At 37.0% G+C, this 19,755-nt stretch overlaps 2 protein-coding genes across 4 annotated transcripts; both read right to left on the reverse strand.

The window, feature by feature from the left end:
• Positions 1-1,646: 1,646 nt before the first annotated feature.
• On the reverse strand, positions 1,647-9,513 carry LOC142632248 (uncharacterized). Of its 2 annotated transcripts, none has more exons than XM_075806675.1 (4): positions 8,946-9,513; positions 7,038-7,409; positions 2,477-6,923; positions 1,647-2,072 (listed from the first exon to the last, which is right to left on the reverse strand). In XM_075806675.1, the coding sequence occupies exons 1-3, from the start codon at positions 9,087-9,089 to the stop codon at positions 2,517-2,519; spliced, it is 4,923 nt and encodes a 1,640-aa protein (XP_075662790.1). In that variant the 5' UTR covers positions 9,090-9,513; the 3' UTR covers positions 1,647-2,072; positions 2,477-2,516. The 2 variants fall into 2 exon arrangements, with proteins under 2 accessions (XP_075662790.1, XP_075662791.1); XM_075806676.1 differs by lacking the exon at positions 8,946-9,513 and adding an exon at positions 8,165-8,180.
• Positions 9,514-13,031: 3,518 nt separating this feature from the next.
• Positions 13,032-19,116, reverse strand: LOC142630580 (uncharacterized). Of its 2 annotated transcripts, none has more exons than XM_075804597.1 (4): positions 18,938-19,116; positions 17,186-17,354; positions 15,687-15,844; positions 13,032-13,470 (listed from the first exon to the last, which is right to left on the reverse strand). In XM_075804597.1, exons 2-4 carry the CDS (start codon positions 17,340-17,342, stop codon positions 13,363-13,365), a joined length of 423 nt encoding a protein of 140 aa, XP_075660712.1. In that variant the 5' UTR covers positions 17,343-17,354; positions 18,938-19,116; the 3' UTR covers positions 13,032-13,362. The 2 variants fall into 2 exon arrangements, with proteins under 2 accessions (XP_075660712.1, XP_075660711.1); XM_075804596.1 differs by having other exon boundaries at positions 17,186-17,358; positions 18,938-19,089.
• Between the last annotated feature and the right edge of the window lie 639 nt (positions 19,117-19,755).

The raw sequence follows: 19,755 nt of genomic DNA on the forward strand, positions 1-19,755 counted from the left end.
TTTTTTTATGCCCTGCCCTTTTTTTTATGAGTTTTATCCCCTTATTCCCCACACATTTACTATCATATTCTATTCTTAGTTGTGTTTGCCAGTCCCTTGAATTTGCCAAAAAGCTTGATTTTATCCTCTAAATCACTTCTTCTTCTTTTTTAGAAAAAAAAAAAAAATCACTGATGGTAAAATGTTTACATATCTCTTTTATTATTTGTGGCTATTTTCTTTTTATTTTCCATTTTTTAATATATTATAATTGTCTTTATAATGATTATTTGAACACCAATTGTTTTTTATTTTGCCATAGTAAAAGAATTGAACAACAAAGGAAAAATTCCTCTTTTTCTGAATAGCTTCATTGCTTAATTGATTATAGTCTCAATACAGAAAAAGGTTTTGAATTTTTGCTGTAAAGGCAGGAAAAAATACCTCTAATCCATGTAGGTTTCTGTAGGTTAATTTTAAGAGCAATGTATGAGATACAAATTTTCATAATCTTTTACACAACTTTTTAAGACGATAAGCTTGATGACATCAAAAACTAGGAGGGAGTCCTGAAAGTGGAGACCATAATTGGGTTGAGCAGGACTGTCCCCATACTATCTTAGCAGACATCTATAGCCAAAGTGAGCCATTTAATTCAATGCCTTCTCAACCACAAACTGCTCAATAAAAATTATCCTTGGTACGCAAGTTATTTGCCTTATCAATTAAGTTCTTGTCTAAAGCCACAGACAAATAATGTACAAAGTGGTGGTACTGGAAGCTATAATGACTTTTGAGTTGGCTATCTATCTTATTTAATTTAGGCCAAAAGTTATCCTCACAAACGCACATGCATTAACAAAGCGCTGAAACAGGGAGTTCCTTACAATCATGGTACAAATTTGCTCTGTTTAACCGATTGTCCATGCCTTATGCCCCACCTCTAGAAGGGGCTAAAAATGGTGAAATTGCTGGCTTTTCAATTGCGACGAGACCTTGAAAAAGAAAGGTTCAAATCTTTAATCTTTAAGCTCTCTGTCACGGTGTTTCCATCATCTTAATATAATCCATGTCATATTTCAGGAAGACATTCAAACTCCTCCCACAGCCATTTGCACCCATCAACAATTAGTATACAGCAACTTGGGTAAATAAACAAAAATACAACATCCAACCTAAAATTAAAAATAAAAAGAATGTTTACAGTACCACAATTCGAACAATACAGAGCTAAGGCCTCTCCTGAAGAGCCGTCAATGATTGCATAAAATCATACAGATGATGCACAATTTCATTCATAGAACATCAAGGAAGACTTTTTAGCACAATAACTGACCATGCATATGTAAACACACACTTAAGAAGAATGATTCCTCAAAAAATGAAAAATGGTTAACCAAACAGCTCTTAGAAAACAGCCTGTGGGAAAACACCATGTAATAAAAATATTGGTCTTGATGAGTAGGAACATTGGAACAAAGTCTGGACAGAAAACCAAACTGTATCGAAGACTAATATTAGTGTTAATAAATAAAATAAAATGAAATTAGAATAGCAACTAAACCATGACAAAACAAGAGAAGTTCGGTTGCCAAAATTCGATGACCAGTCAGCTTTATATATATATATATATATATATATATATGAGATTAGAAGGTAGAAGGGGAAAGGCAAAGAAAGATAAATTAACAACAAATCACATACAAAAGGTGTTGGCTTATAAGCAGTTTAGTAACCCAACCTCCATAAAAGGAAGTGTTGGATAAGGAAGGGATGGCTTTGGGTCCAATGTCATATATAGTTGTTGCACTGAATACCAGTAAAGGAACCAATTTCGAATGTCTGGGCAACACAGACAGCATGCTTTCCAACAGTTAAAATATCTACAAAGGGGAAACTGATCTGCAGCCACCCAGAACAAATTCAAGGAACAAATAGCTTGTAGACCCCGAACAGATTACAATTTGATACAGCGAAGGGATGGGGGTCGGAGACTATGAACAACATCAGATAACTCACTTACCACCCATCCTCCGAAAGCACACAAGTTAGATGACAACCTCTGGGATTAGCCAACACCCATCCTCAAAGCACTGAAGAGAAGAAATTAAATAATAATTAATATAAAATGGTGGAAGAGAAGTCTCATAAGAATGGCAGCTCTAATGTACAAAAAGTAATAATAATAAATAGAGATAAATGCAAAAATACTATGGAAAAGACAGTAACCACAATGAATTCAGAGAAAAAGATAAATACATTATTAAAATAATAATAATAAGTCTGAACTCCTCCTATTTAGCTACTGAGGAATGAAAAAGAGATGCATACATGGACAAACACTGAGAAATTATCTTATGTCATTTACAAACTATTCATTACCAAAACCTTATCCTAGTTTTCCTATGTAATATCCAAAAAATCTTAAAAGAAACCTTTATCACTCTCCTATGTGACTAGACTCACATGTGCTATATATACAAAAACGAAAACTTACGAGCTTTTCATGGGTCACCAGATTGTGCCATTACTCATTCCTACTGCCACGAGGGCTGCTTGTATCCATCCCAACCTCCCTCAGGCTCCTTTCTCTTCAAAAGACCACCTGCAACCTGGTACATCCTTGCTTGGTCATCTGCTATGGACTGTGAACTGGAAACAGACAGTTGCCTTGGTGGAAGAGAAGTCTCATCTCTCGCTTCCAAGTCTAATCCTCCAGGCCCGGCATTAAGGTCTAAACCCTGTCTTCCCCATTTCCTACTGCTCTCAGCGCTACTGTTGTTTGCATCAGGGAAGCTAACAACATACGGCCTAGGGTAAGGAGAAGAAACAGTACCAGCAAGTCCTAAAAACTGGGGACGGACTGGGAAGCAAACCTTCCCACCAGATGATGAATCCATGTATGTTGTTGAACCACCAGGAAAAGCGGCTGATGACAGTGGAATGGTGGTTCCAAAAGGGAAGACGGGGGGGTATGGAAAAGTGCTGGGGGTAAAGGGCACTGCTGGAGAAGATGACAACACTTGCCCCCTGAAGACATCAGGACTAAATGGACTGCCGCCACCAGTGGTACCCAACATCCTTGGCGGCGCACCACTTGCAACAATTGGGAAAGACTGCTCCCCTCTATCTGGCATAATAGATGGAATAGGCACAGCAGAATAATTGCTTCCTGAAGTAAACCATGGTGAAAAGTTCCCAATTTCTGTATTGTTCATTCTAAGGCCAGAAACGGATGGTTGGGATGAAAAACCACTCCTGGAATGCAGGCTGAAAGGTGATGGTTCAGCACACACCTCATCAACTAAAGGCCCATTGTTCAAATCGAAGTCCCTGCGGCCACTCACTGCACCATTATGAGCACTACCCGATTGTGACTTAACTTGCGCAAGTGGAACATCCATTCTACGACTGTTGCTGATTGAGAAATTGCCCATATCAGAAGCATCATCAACTCGGTTCAAATCAAGATCAAGTCCCCCAGAGCCACGAACAGATTCAGAACCTATCATTCCATCACGTGCCACGTCATGATTATTTGTTGGGACAGATGAAGAACCTGGCTCCTGAGCAGAAATCCGTGAAGCCAAATCCTCAAGGGCTCTTTCATCAGGTATATTCAAATCAATATCCAATGCAGGGCGACTCTGCTTGCCAGCTGCAGCATCAGGAAGAGGGACGTTTGCAGTGCCCTGTGGCATTTCTGGAGCTTTCCTGGGTTCAGCTGGCCGAAAGGCACTAGTGGCTGCTGATCCCTTCCAACCAAGTTCCCCTTTACTCTTTAGCAGGTCATCTGGTGGAACAAACGGGCCCTTTGCAGCAGCAGCAACAGTAATTGAAGCAGGAAGGCCACTAGACACAGAGGAAACAGGAAAAGGTAATGGACTAACCAATCGAACGGCAGATGAACATGATGGTGCTGGCAAGCTATTTGGTTCCCCAAATTTTCCCTCGTCCACAGTAAAGCCTTCATTCAAATCAAATTCCACTTTTGCATCCATATCTGATGCCCCGGCAGCAGGCATAGAAGTTGCATCTGCATTGGTTGACTTACATTCCTGTGTGTCAACTGCTTCTGTGCCAGTCCTCTTAGGTCCCCTAGTCATTTCAGGCTGTTCTGTTTCTTGTGCAGTTAATGCAGGTGAAATCATGTGAGGAGCTGGTCTAACCTGATGATCATGACCTGTTTTGCTTTCCGAATTCTCCTCCACATACTCACCATCATGATCAGTGACAGTGGAAGCTAAACCAACTGAAGTTCGATTCTCAGAAGTTGTAGGGCCATTACTTTCCTGCTCATTTCTTTGTTTTTCAGCCTGACTTACATGATTCCTGGCATCTGCTTCATCAATCTTTTCAGCCTTCAGATCTTTTACTTTCTCTGAAGCAGTGTCTTTCCCACCACCAGAAGGTACCACAACTTCCTCTTTGGTTCCTTTCACATCTTCCATATGCATCATGGATAAAGGTGGCTTCTGCTCTGTCTGGTTACCACCATCCAGCCCCTCAGCTGCTTCCATCTTGAACTCAAGAGCAGAAACTACATTGAACTTATCTTCATTCAACAAAGAGCAACTTGTCTTTTCATTTACATCTGGAATGGCATCTGCATTCACCTCACCAACTGCCTTTTTCTCCTGAAGTGATTTGACTCCATCAATATCCATAGTTTTCTCTATAGTGCTCACAGGTGAGGAAGTCATTAAAGCAGCTACCGTTATTTCAGTAGATTTTCCATCACTTTCTACACATGGATCTACAGTTTGCTGAAAATCCATAAAAGAAGAACTTAAATGACCATGGTTCTCTCCTGCAGGTTTCTCCCCAGACAAAGAACAAACAGATGTGCTTTCAACAATTTTTGTCCCAATATTACAGGAAACAACACCCTGCTTCTCAGGCTCATCACCAGCACCATCATTAGACTGGCTTTGGTCTTGAGCAAGGTCGTCTACTGGAGATGATTTAACTTTGGGATCACTACCTGTGCAGGAATGCTCAACTGCAGGGGTGTTCCTTTGCGGAGAATCAGTAGGTGAAACCAAATCAGACTTGGACATCTCTCCAGCAGCCACACTAGCAAGGAGATTCATCCCAACATCATCACCAATGGATATAGATGCATTTCTTTCAGAGTACTTAACACAACTATCGATTAAGGCATTTATGGAGCGCAAAGAAGCCTCCTGCAAATTCTCTGATTTTTGTTCATTCCCTGATGATGAGGAAGTAGCTTTAGCTTCTGCCAATTTTTTGCTGTCATCTCCAGTCCTGCAGCGCTCTTCATCAGTAACAGCTGCAGGGGATCCATCACCCTCATCAGACCCAGTCAGTACATCCTTGAAATCATTACTTTGCCAGGATTCAGTATTCACATCTGAAGTAATATTAGCTCGACAAGTCTCGCTCTTTTCTTTCAGGGTACGATCGAACTGATCATGCTTCTCTGAAAGCACAGGAGAAGAAGCTCTGCTATTCATGATTGAAGGATCTTCAATTGATCCTCCACTGGCACTTTGTGCAGGACTGCGACTTCGATTTGAAATCTTAACAATCAATTTTTGACTGTTACCCTCAATTGAGGGGCTTTCAAGTGTCTTTTCCAATGACAATCCAGACTGTGATAATTTTTCTGAAGCTGGGTTTTTGTGCAAGGAACTTTTGATTGAACTTATTTCCCTTTGCGCTCCAGATACAGCTGTTCCAGGGAAGCCATTGATTGATTTTCGATGCCGTGAGTTCTTATTTCCACTCATTGAACCAGCAGTAGAACTCCTTGCGTCCTCCTTCACTGAATGTCCCCCTGTTTTAGCATGGTCACTAGAACATGATTGACTGTTGTTGTGCGACTGACTAGAACTGCTGCTTTTCTCATCCCTTGCTGTTGTCAGAGGGAGATCAGCAGCATTACCAACAGCATTTCGAGCCTGGCTGTCTCTTAAGTTAGTATTCACTGGTGTAGGTGATGGAACTGATTTTATGGACCCAGGAGATGCAGATGCAGACCTGGTGATACTCTCCCCCTGGACAATCTTCACAGAAGTAGTTTTGGATGCAGAAAGCTGTGTAACTGAGCTCTTCATTGCAACATCAGACGACATACCTGAGTGTCTGTTCCCACCATGGGAAACTTCAGGAAGGCGTGATCTTGCAGACCAGGGGACAGACTGATTTGAGCCAGACTTCGCATCATTGATGTTCATTTCAGCCTCAACACGTTTCTTCCATAGGTCAACTAAACCTCTTGCTTTCTTCTGGATTTCCAAGTTCTTATGAGCGCGCAAATGATTCACAGACTTCCCAATGTTGCACATTTGCAAGGCCTGTAAATTTACAGGCAGCCTATCAAGAGCACGAAGTAAAACCAAGAGAAACTCCTCAACAGTTTTATCACCATCCTTGGGGCCACTACCATCACCAATCTTCCCTTTATGGACTTCTTGGAGCCATTCATCAAATACAGGAAGACCCCTGAGTTGCACAAACCGAGTAAGGCAATCAGTCTTCTCTGTGGCTGCTATAACACCAGCAAGCATAGACCGCCCAGACAAATCTATTTTTTTCTCATTTCTTTCAGGCAGCATGAGCTGCACCAATCTCTCAACACCATCAGAGTCTATTAGCCCTCCTCTTTCTGTAATTTTTGAAACCTCAGATTTTAAATTGCTTTCCAGTCTAGTATGATTGGAATCCCCATCATCAATTTTTGTAGTACGCTCTCGTTTGATAGGCTCAGAGCCCTGGTCTCCCCGCTCTCTTTTCTTTCCTTTAACTTGAGAAGGAAGGGAAGATGCACTATTCTGGAGACTATCTGAACCAGCTTTCAACTGCGATGTTGATGTTGGACCACTCATTGGCTTTGGAGATCTGCCACCTGGCTGTAATGTTGCATGCATTTGTTTCCGCGTCTTATATAACAGTTGATCTACCTCTTCCTGTCGTTCCTGTAAAAGAAAATTAATGAATTTCCATTGTGCAAGTAAGAATATTCAGAAATACCCTAAAGAAATAGCATATGTAAGCAAGGAGACGTATCTGCAAGAGCGTTAAAAACTCACATTAACATAATCTTGATCAGTTAGCCACCATAAACACTTGTTTGTAATATCATATACCCGCCGACACACAAATGATGAAATCCCTGATGGAAGTTCAACACCTTTAGGAAGGAATGCGACTTTACACGGATGGAGTAACGATTCAGCAGGAATCGCATCCTTATGAAAGGAATAAAAGATTTCGTTTGGCGCGGCTTCCAACAGGACGCCTTTGCCAAGCTTTACTTCAGCAGGTCGATAAAGCCAACTCACAGCTAACTTTAGCTTATTCTCTTTACTCAGAGTCAATGAACGAATTATTCCAATGAAAGGTGGGGAATCCTGAGGTGGTTTGAAAAGAGCACAGTCACCAACACTAATTTTGCGTCCGTCCTGAGAAGTGGAGGCAAAAAAAGGAATTAAGGCAGTTATAAATTTGAAGGTCTTGAGAAAACCAAATGCACTTCCATAATCGATGTACATTACAAACAGAAGGGCAGAAAGAGGACTTTCATTGGCTAGTTGTAGGCATTATAATGCACTCAATTTGTCTAAGGAATAATCTCAAATTGTAATAAAAAAACTGGCAGTCAAAAAAGCAATAACACTTAACTCGTGTCAATCAACGGCTTAAGTAGAAGAATTTGAACTTGGGTGACTTTTTAAGGCCTTTAACTCCATGCCAGAAAGCCACCAAGTCTAACCCTCAGCAGTATTACTTAATGCCTATACATACCAATGCCAATGCCAAGCAACAATACATACTTATTCTGTTTTGGTAATTTCTTGATACATGTCATTAAAATAAACTTATTGAAAGTTATTTAACTTGATACTGTGAACATAAACATATTGATTCAACAAGAATCTACTGCTCCTAAGCAAGCAACAAATGTCTGCTCCTATGCAAGCAACAAATGTCTCAAAAACATAAAAATGTATTTTAAGTTTTCTCAATTCAATCGACCGACAATGCTTGCTAACCTTGGCATATTTTCTGTCATCTAGAATCTAAATATCTACTCCATAAGCTAATTGCATTTTTATTTTCACTTAAAAGAAGCTGTTCCTGTTATCGTGACCATGTTATGATGTTGTTAAGCATTGATAATATTTATATCAGGACATGAGCCAAACAGGTAAAATACAAGTCAACATAGTCCAATATCGTGTCATCTGCAATGGCCCATCAACCATATAATATCCTGACCATGAATAAACATCCAGAACTGACACCTAAAACATAAGAACAACCAGATTGTAGAAAAATTTTAATTCCAAATGTTTACATAATTTCCCATCAAATGGAGTCCCCTCCCGAGAGAAATTTAAATCTAGAGGTCATTGCAGAGCCGAAATCCTTCCCTGCATTCATTTAAACAGTTCAATAGAAAAACTTTATCCCACAAAACACAAAATAGTTAGAAGATTTCAGTGTTTTCAAAACCCATCAACAATTAGCCAAAATAGTAGCTTTCATTACCCCTTCTAAGCTTCTCAATACATTTCCAAAACCAAGTTCATTTTTGCATTAAATCCATCACACCAATTCAAAAAAATGGGACTCCATGTCCAAATCAATCGAGCCAACACACACACACACACACACACACACACACACACAAACGATTCACAAAAATTGGGTTCATTCCCTCAAATCTAAATCAATCAACTTTCACATTAATTCACACAAATTTTCATTCATATCAAGAATTTCCCCCAACACCCAAACCAAAAAAAAATAAAAAAACTTTCTAAATCGATCAAACACAAACACCCCACCTCATCTTCTCACTTACCAAACATCCCAAATCACCTCAAGTCCCAAACAATCAAAACCCACAATATTTTTTTTTTCTCACACACCAAACAATCAAATCCAACCAAACAAAAAAAGAAATTTTTAAATCAAAACAATCAAAAGCAAACCTTGCAAAACGAATTAGAGGAACACAAAGTGACCGAAGAAGAACCATCGGTTGCGGTGGCGGAAGAGGCTATGATCGCACGCGTGGGGACTGTCCACATGTGCCGAGTCCGTTTCCCTTCCTCACCAACCCGCCCATGCAGCATAGCCTTGCATTTTCCCCTTTCCCAACTTCAATCCCTACCACGAGTACCATCAATTCCCCAAAACCCCAAACCCCTTCTCTCTTATTTTTCCCCCAAATTCTTCACATACGCTTAATCAAAATAAAACCCTAGATCGATCCCTAACCCTAACCCTCCACACACACCATTTCAATTTCAAAAATCCCCGAACCCTAAATCGCCTTTCTTCTTCCACTCCCCCAAAAACCTCACAAATTTTCGATTCCGATTTCTAGGGTTTCCACGTCAAATCCGATTAACCGATCTAATCAAAAACCTCAGATCCACAACGACCGCGAGCGAGAGAGAGAGAGAAATTCGAGCCGCCTTTCGATTCAGAGAGAGAAACTGCGAGAATCTAGAGAGAGAAAATAGCGAAGAGAGAGAAAGAGAGAGAGCCTCAGCTCAGACGGCTAAAAGGAAAGGTGTACTTGGTACTTGGGTAGAGCAGAGTTCGGGCAGATCGGGCAGCTCGGGCAGGAGAGAATCATAAAGCTACACGCTTGTGACGCAGGTTATTTATGATTGTCAATTAATTTTTTAAAGGGAATGTGACTGACTCACTGTGAGCACTTTCAGACTTTCTTTTTCTTTTTTATTTATCTATTTATTTATTCATAAGATTTGGGCCCATATAGGTGAAGAAGTGTGTGAAGAGAGCTTTAGAGAAACTAAATACTAGTATCGCACACAATTTCATATACTTTGTTAGAATTCTTTTATGTGATTGATTATGATACTATAATTTTAAATTTGGCATGGTTAAAAGGACCATTTTTGCTCTTAATTTTCAATTTTTGATCGGTTATGGCCAGTTTTTTTTCATATTTTATAAGTTTTTATTAGATTAGATTGGTACTTGGTTCTTGATTCGACTAGCTAGTATAATCTAATTTTTTAAACCATAGTGATTATTGTTAGTCAATATCACATGGATCCGTCATTTTTTTATTTACTACTCATAATCTATCACGCCAGATAGTTGTAAAATATGTGTTTTTTGTGTGTGGCATGGTTGAAGTGAGAAATGTTGACCCATCTAGGGGCTTTGACTTTGAGTTTCTAGACAACTTGGAGGGGTTCTGAGATTTCAGGGCCAGTTGATTTAATCTTTCCGTGTGTCTTGTTTGGTGTTGTGGGTTAATTTTTTGGGGTTAATTGGGCAGTGATTGGGTGACCCGTAGGTGATGGATGGGGTATAGGGTGGGAGGGGTAAGATTGTAATTTCAAATTAGGCAACATCCACATGAGGGCATATGATGGAGAAGTTAAGGTTGTCTAGAGTTGTTCCAACACACTCTACTAAAAAGTAATAAAGGGATGATGTAAATGTTCTGTTTTTGGCAGGAAAATGATTTATGAGGTTGTTGCTTAAGTAAGCATAAGGCATTCGAGATCATATGGGGGCCTGAAAATCCTGTACCATTGGAATTCTCAAAAAAAAAAAAAAAATGGTGATTTTTCTCTCCTTTGTTTTTATTTTGAGGTGCCACGCTGCTACCTAGTCACATTTCACATGGTTAATAAATGTGAGAGGTGGAGATGGTTGAGTTTGGATCCTTTACTCTTCAATGTGTATTTATAGTCATGTATTGTTACAACTCAATTGGCCAAAAAAAATACCACCCAAAGTTGGGGTGGCCCACTAATTAGGGTATTGATATAGGTAGGTCTTGAGTTCAAACATTCGAAAGTAAACATTTGACAACGGTTTAGTTTCATAATTATTGTATTATACCACCCATAATTATTGGTGATTTGGATAAGACTTATATCAAGCTATGACTCAACTGAAACCCAAAGTTGGGGTAATCCACCAATTAGGGTCTTGATATAGGTGTAGATCTTGAGTTTAAACGTTTGGAAGTTGGCACCAATTTAACTTAAAAATTATTGTACTATACCACTAAAAAATATTGGTGATTTGAATAAGACTTACATCAAGCTATGACTCAACCCCTTAAGAGTGCCTCAACTTCTTTATTGTTTAATCGCTCAAACAACGGTTTCTCAACAGATAAAAGAATTAATATATTTATCAAAATAAAAAGTGTTGCACTACTCACCCCTCGCCTTTTTCTTTAATATTGAAAAGAAGCGCGTAAAACTATATTTTAATTGATTTTGATTATACCTCTAGATCACCATCATTACTTAAGACAATCTATACAGTTGATCCCAAAAGGAAGAAAAAAAAAACAATGTAATTTTAAGGTCAAATTCTTTTGTTGGTCATTTATATTTTATTCTTCTTTTGCAACCTGTATAATGATGGTATGGAAAAATCATGCCAAACTGCAAGTTGGAGAAACATCATCACAACAATATTAAGTTTATGAAGGTCTACAAATCAAATGTAAAAACATCGCTTTCAAAAGTGACAAACACCATATTTTCCCATTAAGGCATGTGGGGTGCTTTCTATATTGACAAAAGTGTCCAGACTTAATGTTGAGTTTGTCCATTTGTGCCTCCATCTTTTTCCAAAACTTAATAATGTGTCTTTAAAGAAAAACCAGGGCTACTTGTACCATCAACTCTGCCAATCTTGCAAACCCAAATGGATGGGGAATTACAATCTAGGTGTCTTAATCTTTAACTTCTTATTCATATATCTTATTTTGTGCGTGCACGTATATCCAAACTTGGGCAACACCAAATTTTCATATGGACCCAGCTTCTATTTCCTCTATCAGTTTTCCTTGCCAGGTTAGAAATTTAAAACATGTTTTTATGTTCGGTATCCAAAAAACAATAAAAACAAACGACACGTTCTGCAATTTGCATCATATACGTTATTATCATTCTGGGCACCTAGTAGAGCAAGAAGCAGAATGATTTAAGGCACAGATATAAATGCATAAACCTAGAATTGCTGTAATCTTAACCATTTTCACCATAGCAATAACAGAATATTTTTAATATATCATTTAAGAATTGTAATTGTAAAAACTAGCCTAGCCGTGGCATTATGTAATAATGTAATACCTGGCTCAAAGTCTCTATCAATAGAAACAGACCATGTGGTGCAAAATCTATCTATCAAGAGTATAAAGTCAATGTGATGGCCTAGTTTGACATATCACATATACCCACTACAAACTGTACACCTACTAAGACTTCTGACACCATTCCAAGTACCAACCTTCAGGGAGTAAATAACATCTTTAATTATATAAAAAAATAAATTATATATATAATTAATTAATCAGTTTTATTAGAAAAAAGAAAACACCAAGTACACAGGAAGTATACTAGACAATACTAGAAGCTCATCACAACTGAGTACTTACATTACAACGATCAACAAACTCTAATAAGTTTGAGAAAGAGAGACTTCCTGATGCCAACAGCCAATTGAATAGATTTCACAGAAAATATTATTTCGGCCAAAAGAAAAATTAATACACACATACATATATCAACTTTGATTATTGTCCTATCATCAGCCAATCGAATAGATTTTGCAGAAAATATGATTTCAGCCAAAAGAAAAATTAATGCACACACATACATATATCAACTTTGATTACTGTCTTATCATCCGAAGAACCTCATGCATTTAAACTTTTAAAGCCTTGAACCTCATTGACCGAACTGATGGTAGTATACAAAGAATACAAGAGTTTATACTTCTGCTGGAATGCATGCCTAAACCCAAAGTTTGATAATTTAGCACAACCTTATAACCAAAATAAATAACAAAATAAGACAGAAGATTCTCAAGTCCAGAAGATTAAATATTCCAGAGCACTACTGATGAAATATTTTGCCTTTATTCCCTGTAAAAGGCAAAATTTATTCCATGCAAATTAAATATATTCACGATTTTGACTTGTTTAAAACTATAGCAAACAGTCTAAAGGACCTTCAAGCAGATCATGTCCCTGGTGCCAAAACTCATGAGACTACAAAAGAAGGAAATTCAAAAATGAAAATGAGATAAAGACTACAATACTCAAACATGATAGCCCAAACAGAATATGCATTATGTTCTACAAATCCACCAGGCGCGAGCAGTGTTAATTATGTGCTCAATAACATCACTAGTTCACTACAGGAAAACTAATCTCAGAGATAGGAAACAAGTACTCTGTCAATCCATGAATTGCTGCAATTTGTCCATTTACTTCATAACAGTGATACTAGGTGATTACCAGAAGATTCAAAGTTGCACCCAGAAAAATATGGCCACATTGCAGTCCACAAACATACCCAATACAGTGTTTAGTGAACAGAAACAAGCTGGAAGTTATCACAGAGCATTTATCATCCTCTTCATCTCAGCCGACCTTCTGGCATCAGGTTCTTCAATCGCTCTTTCAGTGAGTACTTGCTTGATACGACACATTGACTTCCTCACCTTAATTTCATTCAACACCAAGAATCACCGAAATGCCAATTAGTAATTGTGGTTCCAGAAAGATGGAGGAAAAGTATTAACACATGCAACAAATTTAATGCCTAAATCACAATATTCCAAAACTTGTTTTTCATGTACTCAGTCTACCAATTGAAACACAGTGAGACAAATCCAATGTGGTATTTCTAGTTACAGTACTTAATGTGAAATGCAAGTTGAATTTCAGAATAAATGAGTAGCTGAAAGCAATGAAAAAAAGAGAACAATGCCAATTGACCCCGAAACATTTTTATATCAAATGTATATAACCAATTTCTAGGTATGACCTAACATACTAAATCAATTAGGAAATCCAGGAATTTGTTGCAGCAATTTCAAGACATGATTAGGTTTAATGCTAGGAAACTATTTACTTTTCATTTTTCAACATTTCTTCGGCTTTTCCTCCTAGATAAAATTTTGACCAATTTCACCCGCCTTATTTTGGCAGAGCAATCTAAATGGCAATTAAAGAACTAGATGGATATAACTAAAATGGTGTGGATATAACTACAATGAAAAACCTATTTCATGTAATACCAGTCAGTGGTTGAGGAAGATCATGGAGTCAATTTCACTTTGCTGCACTCAATACTTTAGAAGTCAAATTTTACCATGAACAAGAAAAGAGAGATTCTCTAAAAAGCCAAGTTCCAGAAAGAGTTCTTCCCTCTACATTAAAAGAACGTCAAGTATTTAAAGTAGCATGTTTAAAATATTGGTAACATTCATTCAGATGGTTCCCAACCTCTTGCATTTATGGCATTTAGGATGCAATCTGATATTGATATTGGCAAAGCTATAGCTTGCACTCCATTTTAACATTGTAATTCTGCCCCTCTACTTATCAAAAAGAAATTCTGCCCCTTTATATAAGACCAGAGAATCCATTCCAGTCAGAAACCCTCCATGATAGATGGAATATTGTTTGTTATCTACAGGAAAATTCTTGTTTATTAGACTACGTGATCTACTCAAGGAAGCATCAAGCAACAGCAGACAATGATTAGCTAATTAAAAAAAAAAAACCATCCATCTTCTGAAGGTATTCTCTAATCCCATTAGATGCCTAACATATGGAAAGACACTATCTCTTAGAAGGCCTGACAAATAGCCAACCAAATACCACAAACCAATGTATGAGGAAAGGCAATTCCAAAGCAAGGTGATGAGATATAGAAGCTTGGCACTAGAAGGGACCAGAATGGGGTTCACAGCATCCACAAGGGTGTTCAACCGTTTCTGCCTTAGATTTGCACAGCCAATTGGATCACTTTACTTGGTAGTAGATTTAACATGTCTTTTGTTATTGTCGCACACCAAAAATGATCAAAATATTTACTGCTCTGAACATACAGAATAACTTTTAAAAATAAACTATTTCAGTGAGTAAGAATGAGTCAAAATGGTGGATGTCACATTCTCTCACATACTTTGGGTCATCTCTACACTAAGTATGGACTGCAAAGTGTAATGCACAACTTTACAACATTTTTAGGCTGGTCACCCAAAGAGTGGAACAACAAGATTGTAAGTACTGTTATCTATTGGCATAAGGTATACTTAAAGAGGATTTTAATATCTCAAGAGCAATGTCTCACTTCACTTTACAGGCACATTTCATGGTCAAATATTGTATCCAATGCATTAATTCACTGAATTTGAGTTTTACTTATTTGTTTAATAATGATAATTTTATTTGTAAAAAGAATGCATTCACTTGCTATGTATTAAAATGAAAAGAAATAAATCATTACATCAGTAAAAATTTCAGCCTGCACAGAAATTGAATTCAAAGAAACAACAGGGATTCTGTTCACTAAAAAGGATTCTTATAATTAAATAAATGAATTTGGTTGCTTTATCCAGTACTTACATGGAAAAGAAAAAAAGACTATTGGTCATACTGATACTGAACCTTTAACATCAAATTTCAGTTTATATAAGTTCATAACACTAAAGTCCTTGTATTTATCTACAGGAAGAGTATCCCAATAATTTTTCAAGAACTCTATTACTAGCAGCACGAGTTTTAGTGATGTCCTGTATTTGGAGAGTTACTGGCTATCTCATCTGAATTATGCTAAACCTCTGACAATTAGCCAAGCATTCAAGGAGCCAAAAATGACTACAATTACATAATGCGTGAAGAAAGAAGCAAAGTAATGGCGTTATACCTTGGGAATGCGCTCTGGGTTAGGAAACCGTAGATTCTGTGAATGAAGCATCTGTCTTTGAGTCATCAGCATATTTTTCTCCTTTAACAAGACATACCATAGCTTATTAAGATCATCCCAAGACTTCAGTCGCAGTTCAGAAGCCTTCCAACTACGACCTGACAGCACCAAAGCACCAAAAGGATGATTATCATTATACATCATTGGGAAAAACAGAAAATTTTCAGAATTAAAATTGTTCTAGAAGTACACTGATTCACATGATAGTGAAGAACTACAAGCAATATGATCTCATGTGCAAAATGATTTCAAAATGCTTGTTTATCTCTTGTATACTTACAGTGTACTAGGGCTAATCCCTTTTTTATTTTCTTTTTAATGGACTCTTATTACTAATTAAAAAAAGACTTCAAATTTCGACAAAATTTTATCTTAAAATTATAAAAAAAAAATTCAAATAACTTTGAAACAATGACATTTTAATTCATTATTTAAATCTATAAGAAAGTTTTTGCCAATGGCCCTTGACCTAATAGCCCCTCCACCATCCATTCGTATGGGGTACCTATAACAAAAAACCCCCCAAAAAAAAGTATGGGGTAGTGCGTGAGGTTGGGGGGTTCCAAGCCCCCTTTGGCGAGTGAGTAAATTTACCAAGCACAAGACTGTTTGACAGAAGGATTTGATGCGATAAAAGTAATCATGTAAAACCTATATTTTTGTTTTTTGGATAAGTTAGAGAATAATTTATTAGAAAGAAGGATTGCTCAAATGTGAGCTAACTTAAAGAATTACAAACATACACTGATGAGGTTCAAAACATTAATTATAGAACTACAAGAAAGCCCCCCAACCCAAGGACCTAGATCAAGCACCTGGGGTTTGTGCTATCAACCCATGGATATCCAGTATTGTTTTTGTTTTCATTCAATTCCCACATTTTGATAATTATTAACTATCCTCAAATGTGCCTTTCAAAGGTAAATACCATTTAGCTTATTTGCCTAATCTCTTGTATGACTTTAAAACAAATTTACTCTTTTTCTTTTTTCCACTTCGATTGAAGGTCTCTTCAGTGTTAAATGAACATCAAGCATTATCATGTTTCCACCCTTCTATTGCCACAGTTCCATTCCTAATTAACAGACCTTGTTCTTATGGACGTTATAATAATTATAAACATAAAAAAATAAAAAACCAGCTATATGTTGCCACTGAGATCTAGCTCAAATGACATCTATTCTCCTTGTAAGAACAAGGCAGAGGGTGAGGTATTGGATTAAATACCCATTGGGTGTGTGTAATTAAAAAAGGTTGTCCCAGTAAGTCACACTCCCACTGCTGCAAGCTATAAGGTGTGTGAAATTACCGATTTAAAAAAAAAAAAAAAAAAAAAAAACAGCTATATATCTTATAACATAAAGCCATGAATAATAAAGTATTATGATTACTAAAGGCAATGAGCAAACAGAATGAAGGAACAAGAAAACGCCCCATACCGTAGACAACAGGTTTGTCATCATCTATATTCCTATCAGCCTCAAAGAACTCTTGCAGGGGGTTCCTTGCTACAGAAGCAGCTGCAGCTGTTGCATTAGATGTTTCTGATTTAGCAGCTGCAAACAGTGTTCTCCCAAAAATTCTTGACAATAGCATTATTGTTATCACCTAGCTGCATCACAATGCAATTACAGAAACAGAATCAGGAAGCGCTCTCACAGCAATTATCCTATGTAGGCAACATAAACACAAACTAACACTTCGTTCGTTTCGATTTTGGAAAATGAGTTGCTTTCAAGAAAACATTTTCTAGATCACTGACTCATTTTCTTATGTTTGGTAGTGATCCCGAAAATGAGTTTGAAAACGTTTTCTAGTGTTTTGGTGCGCGTAGAAAATCACTAAAATTTCTTGAAATTCAAAACGATTATATGAAGCAACAGTGCATCACTCTCATTCATGACATGTATATTGTGTAAAACAACTACATAATCAACGATTCAACATACAATAGTCCACAAACATTTTATATATATATATATATATATATATATATATATGTATGTATATAAAATCAAATATGCTTCTCATGGTGCAAAATAACCATCCTCCATTCAAAATAGTTCAATATGCTAAATTTTCCAAATAACCATCTTTTCTTGCTAGTTGCGACAATGATAGTCACAAGAAAAATAAGACATAATGGAAGAAGAAGAAAATATCATAATACAAGTTTCATATCCTTTACAAACATATCCCCATATATCTTGTGTACTCTGACAAAGCATGCAAACTCACTAGTATAAATTCTAATTGTATAAAATATTCTAGAAATGAGTTACTAAATTTGTTTCATATAGTTGGAATTTGGACCAACTGGAAATCAAAATAAAATTTCAAAAATTAAAAAGGAAAAAGAAAGATCAGGTGCAATGGAATTTCGATCCTTGTGATACAATTACTTTCTCTATTGACAAATGATAGGGTAAAAATCATGTTAAGTGATACAAGGACTTTGGAGCCTTCTACGAGACACTCACAAAGAAATCCACCAAGTCCGTTCTTGTCAAATGCTGGAAATGAAAACCACAAAATTGAACCAAAAGGAAAATCTTGTAACTATAGAATTACCTTCCCCCCCCCCCCAAACACACGCACGCTAAAAATGGTCGATTATACCAACCTCCCTTAAGGTTTATCGAAATGACAATTTTCCCAAATGTTTCCATGAAATGGCACATAGGATAAAAAATAAATTAAATTAAATTCCAACTAATTTACACAAATCTCAAGAATGGGGGGAGTGTCATTTCATCCATAATTCGGGTAAGAATTTTTTTTCCCTTCTAAAAAATAGAATATTACATTAGCAAAATCACAATTTGCTGTCCCAAGTAATCAGTTTATAGTAGTTCATTAGTTATACTATATCTTTTGGTCGTTTAATTCGATCAAAATGTAACTTTCTATATATATATTAATAGCCAAAAGCTACGAACTTTTCCTCAGCAGCTAGATTTTCTTACCGATTTTTCATTATTAAAAAAAAAAAACTTGAATGGTCAAATTTGAAGCTATACAGCACAATACTATAAACTACAAATAAAAACAAAGAAAAAAAAAGTATACACTATAAACCATCAAGTTTCAACCAGACTCTTAAAAGCGTAGCACCAAAGATTGGATTCGATCCCACAAAAATGCAAAGATTAAGTGAATGTAATAAAGGCTTTGGGAAGAGACGCGTATACCTGAGAGAACTTGAGGCCTCTGCGACAAGAATTTGAGTGAAAACAAAAGCACTGTAAATATTGGCCAAAAACGAAAATGGTTCAATTTTGTTGTTGATAGCTAGTAGTATTATGCTGTGGAAATTTTCACTGTGGGTATGTATGTGCGTAATAAGCGGCTATGAGCCTATGATTGTTTTGTTCGTGGTGCTTGGGTAGTTGGGTTTTTGGGAAGCTTTGGGGGGTTTTAGCCTTTTTGGGCTTTCAGGTAGTTCGTTTTCTGAATGGGCCTAAAGTGGGCTTGAGTTGGTGTCTTTTTTAATTGGTCCACAAAAAAGGCCCATATAACCAACAAGGCCCTAAGCTAAGGCTTTGAGGTGGGTTGGACTTGTCTAATATTCTCGTTCGGCTTTTTTTTATAAAGATTTTTGGCTTTTTTGTTAACCTACGGCATTTTAAAATTACATTTTTTTTTAGATACAATTATACTTTGACACAGTTTTACAACAAATAAACTTTTAAGTAAAAAAAAAAAAACCTAATTCCAAATGTATTCATATGATTAGAGTGTCATACATTTTGTGGCAGTCTGTTCCCAATAATCTAAGACAGATGGGTCTAGACTCCAAATCTATTTGTACTCTGAATTGGTCTTATCTCTCAATGAGAAGTCCAAAGAAGTGATTGGTGGCGTCACTAATGGTATTATGGCGATCCCTCAATGTTGAACTATCTTAATTTCAACTAAGTTGTAAAGGCTACCAAGCAGTTGTGTCCCCTCTCTAAAGTTTGAGCAGGACTACCTTCTCCCCATAATGTATCTTTCTCACTTCTCTCGT

This window comes from Castanea sativa, chromosome 4 (assembly GCF_040712315.1).
Source record: "Castanea sativa cultivar Marrone di Chiusa Pesio chromosome 4, ASM4071231v1".
Lineage (NCBI taxonomy): Eukaryota > Viridiplantae > Streptophyta > Magnoliopsida > Fagales > Fagaceae > Castanea > Castanea sativa.